Below are 6000 nucleotides of genomic sequence, written 5' to 3'. Positions count from 1 at the left end.
CTAAATAAAAAACATTAATTTTAATTCAATTTCATAATTAAAACATAATAAATTTTATTCCAAAGAGTAAGGTTTTTGTATTTGTATAAAACTGAGAAGTTTTGACAAATGAGATAATAAATAAGTTAAGATTATTTGTACTTTTCACACGCATGTAGACATTTATTAATCGGTTCATGATTTTTCAATTAGTTTCACATAAGTTCCTTCAAAATTGAAACTGAATACAAATTTTACTTTATTTCTAAATTTTATTCAGCAATTGATTTTAATTAACAGTCACCATATTTTTTCTAAAATGTACTAATTGTAAAAAGGTGAAGAAGGAAACAGTAATTGTCGAAAATGTTATTTAATATATAATTGAGGTTTTTTGATAATGCAATAAATTTAGAAATCCATCATCAATCAATCAATGCCGCTCATCAATCAATGTCAAGGTTAGTGGAACCCCCATAGCGAGCATATGGTGCGCTCGTCGCGAAATACCTTTCACTCCTTAAATTCACCTTAATGCCTCAAAGCGCCTGAATCAGGATCCTGTTAGACGGGGCGATATCGGGCGAGTTAGGGCTCATAGGGTTAAAGACCGTGATCAATAACACGTTTTAATAAAATGTCTCCTGCCATGCTGAATTCAGTATATATACATGTTATTAAATATTGTTACTAAAGTTGTTTACAAATTGTGATGAATTTCAAAAAAATCAATGCACTAGACTCCAATATAAAAGATAAGCAGGAGATATAGCATTAATTTTTACAGAGCTAAAATCACTTAAAATAAAACGAGACCAAATTTCTTCAAATATCCTACAAATCGGATTATTATTAAATACTAAGCAATGCTGCTTCAAAAGTTTGATGTAGATTGATTAAAGCCCTGTTTAAAAGCTGTTCGAAGAATATTTTGATGCGACTCTGGCGATTTCAAACCGTGATTGATGATTCAGAGGATATTCCATTCTTTTATAGTCATACGAATTTGTAATATTACTTTCCTGCACAGCCAGTCTCATAGTAAGGAAGAAAGATTTACCGATAGTTTTTATGGATGCTGATCGGCCTTGGCGACAAATTTAATTATCATTCGATGAAAAAACGAAGGTTCTAAAAAATGCAAGAATTATGATATCTCTAATTAGAAACAGAGATCCACAGATAGTTCTAGAAAATTCTATGCCCTATTAGAAAATTCATATAAACGCTGGAAAGCTAAAAGAAGTCAAACAAAGGAATTCTGTCTTTGGAAGGTTGACTGGAGAGCGAGCTCTACAGCTACATTATGAGCGCCTGTTTAATAACAATTTGCTATTTAAACATGTGTTGTCGATTACTATTAATGCCATTTTTATATAAGCTTTGACTGTGTTTTGTTAATATTGTTTGGGGCTTTCTTGTAGAATTAAGTATCGTTATCCATTAACGAGCTTGTTGGACTTCTAGAGCCGTGCATTCATTGGATGGATTTTTGTAACAATAGCATCATTCATAATGACATTCAAAAGCGATAGTTAAACTTGTATAGAAAACTTTATCAAGAGAGATGTTTGAAATTTAAGAGGAAACAATCAGCTAGATTTAATTATCTTCTCATCAGTATAAGCAGTTCAAAAAGAAATATGAAGAATTATGCTTCCTCTATATAAAAAAAAAATTGTGGTTGTGGTACGATCGAGCGACTATTTGTGGGTTAAGTAAAAAAAAATTTCAGATGTACCAGTAATGAATTGTACTAATAATTTTGTGGAAATTCTTGGTGAAGTTTTGAGAAGTTTGATTCTTGTCTTTAATTTACTTCACAATACTTAACAATTTGATTATTTGCTTCTAAGTAAATTCATCGATAGCAATTACTGCGCTATTAACGCGCAAAAAATGTTTATTAAAGCTGAAAAAGAAAATACTTTATAAAATTCATGAAATTAACTGTGAAAATTTATTCAAGTCCAGTACTGTTATAAATTACAAAATGAAATGGAATTCAGTAGAATTGAAACATTTTAATACATATTAAAATGTGTTAAAGCGCATCATTTACAATATAAATATTTCGAAGGTCCAATATGATATACATTCAATGTAAAATCCAAAATTAAAAACCATTTTTTATGCCAAAATAGTAATATTACAAAATAAATTAATACAGTCATAACATAGAGAAAAATCAGCAATATTCACAAGAAAAATTACTTGCATGTCTTAAACCTTCCTTTAGAAGAATTGTTTCGATTTATCAATGAACATGATTAACATCAATGCTCTCACAAATGGAAAAGATTATTTTTCAATTATTTCTCTTCAAACATTGATGTGTACGTGATTCCTTGTGCAACATACATTACAAACTCCTGTCGTAAAGCGTGTTCATACGTATTATAACAACGTGTCTGCATGCACCAGATTATTTACAGCTAAGTTTTATTCGACAACAAATTTGCAGTACACAAAACTAGATTTAAATGGAATATAAATATCACATAGGAAACTAGGAAAATACACTAAAACCGGAACAGACTTTTGTTCTGCTCTTTGCTGTAGCCGCATAAACAAAACATTAAAATAAAAAAAAGTTACATTACAGCCATCACGCATTGACAAATTGATGGCGACTTTCATACCGAGTTCTCAGTGGAGCCAGTACTCTCTCTTTGTAATTCAGAATAGCATCGCGGGCCCCAGACCAAGCATGAGGCCCTTCGAGCCTGTATTGGTAGGGCAAGCAAGGACCCATCACACAAGCCCATGACAATTTAGGATCCCTCAAGAACATTTTTCTGAAGTTTGGTTTTGCACCAATGAGCTTTGCAAGCTCATCCATGTAAGGAATTGCATAAACTTGCATGCAGTTTCTTGCACTGGAATGGAGAAGTTTCGTTTCCTTTTCCGTGTTCAAGGTAATGTCATTGATGATATCGCCCTTGTCAGGAAAAGGTATCTTGTTGTTCAGAACATTTGCAAACCACCTAGCTTGCATTTCACACACCGGGAAAAAGCCACCCAATACTTGAGTCATGCCAATTATGGCCATGGAGGGTACACTTAAATGAGGTGGAAAAACATGTTTGAATAAAGGAACATGATCCCCTATTACTTGGAATATTATATCATTTAAGAAAGGAACTTTCAACTGATAACCAGTGGCCATTATTACAACATCAACGTTTGTGACGTCATTTTCGCCTCGGAAAACAACGCCTTTCTCGGTGAAATGCTTGACAGCACCTTTCAGAATGATGTCCCCGCTCAAAACTTTGCTTCCCAGATGGTCATTGATAGTTGGACGCTTCGTCATGAACCTGTGCGCTGGTTTCAGTTGATAAGTATTGTGATTAAAGTTTTTGTTCACTTGTTTTTCCATGTACCAAAATACAAGTCTACGGGGAAGTTTTCGGAATGCTGTGTTAACGATACGCCGATTGTAGTTCAAATCAGCAGGGAGTCCCTTCGGTCCAGGCCTCTGCACAACCCATGTCCCTTGTCTTGAGCTTAAATATACCTGAAAGAAAACCCCGTGTTAGAAAAAAAAAACAATTTCAATCCTTGATTATGGAATTAAATTGTCATTAATAACACAATATGAGAATATTATTTTATTTGATAAAGAAGGTTTTCAAAAATTAGTCAAATTATAAACATAATAATGAGCAAACAAATAAGGCTACAATATTGCCCTAGTCATATTTAGAAAGTTTATAGCAGTTCATATTACCTACTGTTTTCAGATGAAAGAATTCACGCCTTTTCTCGACTTGTTTGAATATTGAGCAAACAAAGTATTATTGATACGATATATTAGAAATAAACTATAATAATTACATAACTACAAACAGTGAGTGAATGACGTGTAAGTATTTTGCAAAGAGATTTAGGATTAAATTATTCAAATACCAAATTTTATATTTAAATCCTGATTTATGTCGCTTAAAGAGCATTTGTAAATAATCATTTCATCAGTTAATTAAAATGTTGATAAATTATAGATCTCACTTTCAAATTGAATAAAGAGTGAAGGAATTACTATATCAATTTTCGTAATACTTTTTAGCTCTTTAGGTAAAAATATAAACAAAATTGAAGGTTTAAATTAGAAAATCATATTTCTACAGATTCACCAAAGATGCAAATATATTTGTCAAATTATTATATTTAGAGCTATACCTCCATCGTGCCTTATTTTTATACTGGATTAAGTGATAAACTATTGCCCAAACTTAAGACAAAAAAATTCAGCACTGTACAAACCTTTTTATGTAAATGATAATTTCATATTATTTACATAACAAATGATCGTTAAAGAAAGGTGCTAATTTTTAATATTATATGGGAAAGCAAACGAAGTTTTTTGCAGATCTACAATCTTGCATGGCAATATTTAACCAATTTTCAATCGCCAATGAGAATCTTTATTTGTGGTGCAATGTGTTAATTAAATACGATGAAAAATATTCATTTCAATGTTGGATTGAAAATGAAACAGGATTTGATCTACCACGTCGGAAAGAATCAAATTCTTGACATCGGAAGTATTAATTTGCATTTTGCGTCATCGGAACATTTCATTGTGACTCTTTCGGATGTTCCTCAAAAACTGATTAATTTCAGCACGAACAGGAATTAATAATTAAACCCTCAATATTAAATTAAATGACCTTAGATTTATCGAATATATTTCAATCTATATTAGAACTTAAATACCGGAGACATTCAAATGCGTCCACAAGAAATCTACAGATGATTAAATGCAGTTTGCAATAGCAAAAATTTTATAATTGGATGCAATTCAGACTTGCTATTGTAGGCGAAAGGATTATAAAGAGCGCAGGCAGTAAGTAATATTATATACTTATTAAGAGGTAATGTTAATGCAATGAAAAAAAAGAGGGGGTATTTAGGTAAAGGTGTATTTTGCAGCGTAAAAAGGTGTATTAAAAAAAAAGGTGTATAAAAAAGGTAAAAAAGGTGTATTTTGCAGCGTACACAAAAACTCCTGATACAGAAATATATTGATTGTAAGTAATCACCGTTATTTACTGATGTTGATGACAGGTTAGGGAAAGGAGGCGATATAGATTTTCTGAAAGCCAATATTGAAAGCTGCCATGGAGGCCAAATATCATCGTGTTTATTTTACTTTTTAAAGCTAAATATGACAAAGTAGGGTGAAAAAAAAGTACTTTTCTTTGAGCATCATTTACTTTGACTGTGCCACTGTTTTTTAACCACAGGTGATTCATAAAAATAGCGAGATACGATTACATTAATAGAAATCCTGCGTCCATCAACAGCGCCTCATGTAAAACGCGCGTAATTGCTTAAAAATCCCGAATCTCTGCACTATGGAAAAAAATAAAACAAAAATCATCATGTCCAGTTTTGACCAATGTGATAAAGAGAACATAATTTAATATGCTTTTGATAAGTGTCAATTTTGAATTGGGGAGTTGAGAATTTTTGGAAGTTTTCGAACTATCATAGACTGCTGCTTTTCGCGTAGTTGATGGTCAGATATTATTTCCTGAATTCTGATCAACGATTTCACTCTCCGTAATACCATAAAAAATTATAAGTGAATACTTATCAAATAATTTCTTTGTGTTCACTTTCAAAATCCTTTTCGTTTATTTTCTTACACCAAGTATTATTTATCCTCAATTCAAGTATAATATTTTATAAGGAACAATTTCTTTAAACAAATTTTGGATAGTGAGAAATCGAGGCATCATTCAGACGAAATTAACCGTTTTCTTAGAAGCTTTGGCAATCAATCTGCTAAGGCTCTTTTTAACAAATGATCTGGAATGTAACAAGAAATTTGCAACATCTTTATTTATAACACAAATATAATAATAAAAATAAATAATAAAAAGGTAGCAATAAAAATAACAGATAAGGCAAGGCAATAAGAGTATAGGCAAGTAGGAAATATTTTCTTTTTGGTAAAATTAAATAATTGTTTTAGGTTGCTGCATGATAAAACAACGCCACAACATTGATTGG

The 6000-nt window shown here is 31.4% G+C and overlaps 1 protein-coding gene across 6 annotated transcripts in view; it reads right to left on the bottom strand.

Moving 5' to 3' along the window:
- Nucleotides 1-1916: 1916 nt before the first annotated feature.
- LOC129960765 (flavin-containing monooxygenase 5-like) overlaps nt 1917-6000 on the bottom strand; it is a 48665-nt gene continuing 44581 nt past the window's right edge. For all 6 annotated transcript variants that reach the window (XM_056074390.1, XM_056074392.1, XM_056074387.1 and 3 more), the window contains exon 3: nt 1917-3499. In XM_056074390.1, the coding sequence (XP_055930365.1) occupies nt 2588-3499 (912 nt within the window). In that variant the 3' untranslated portion in view covers nt 1917-2587. The remainder of the gene's footprint in view (nt 3500-6000) is intronic.

This window comes from Argiope bruennichi, chromosome X2 (genome assembly GCF_947563725.1).
Source record: "Argiope bruennichi chromosome X2, qqArgBrue1.1, whole genome shotgun sequence".
NCBI lineage: Eukaryota > Metazoa > Arthropoda > Arachnida > Araneae > Araneidae > Argiope > Argiope bruennichi.
Note: the sequence above shows the minus strand (reverse complement) of the source record. Positions and strands in the feature narration are given on the sequence as shown.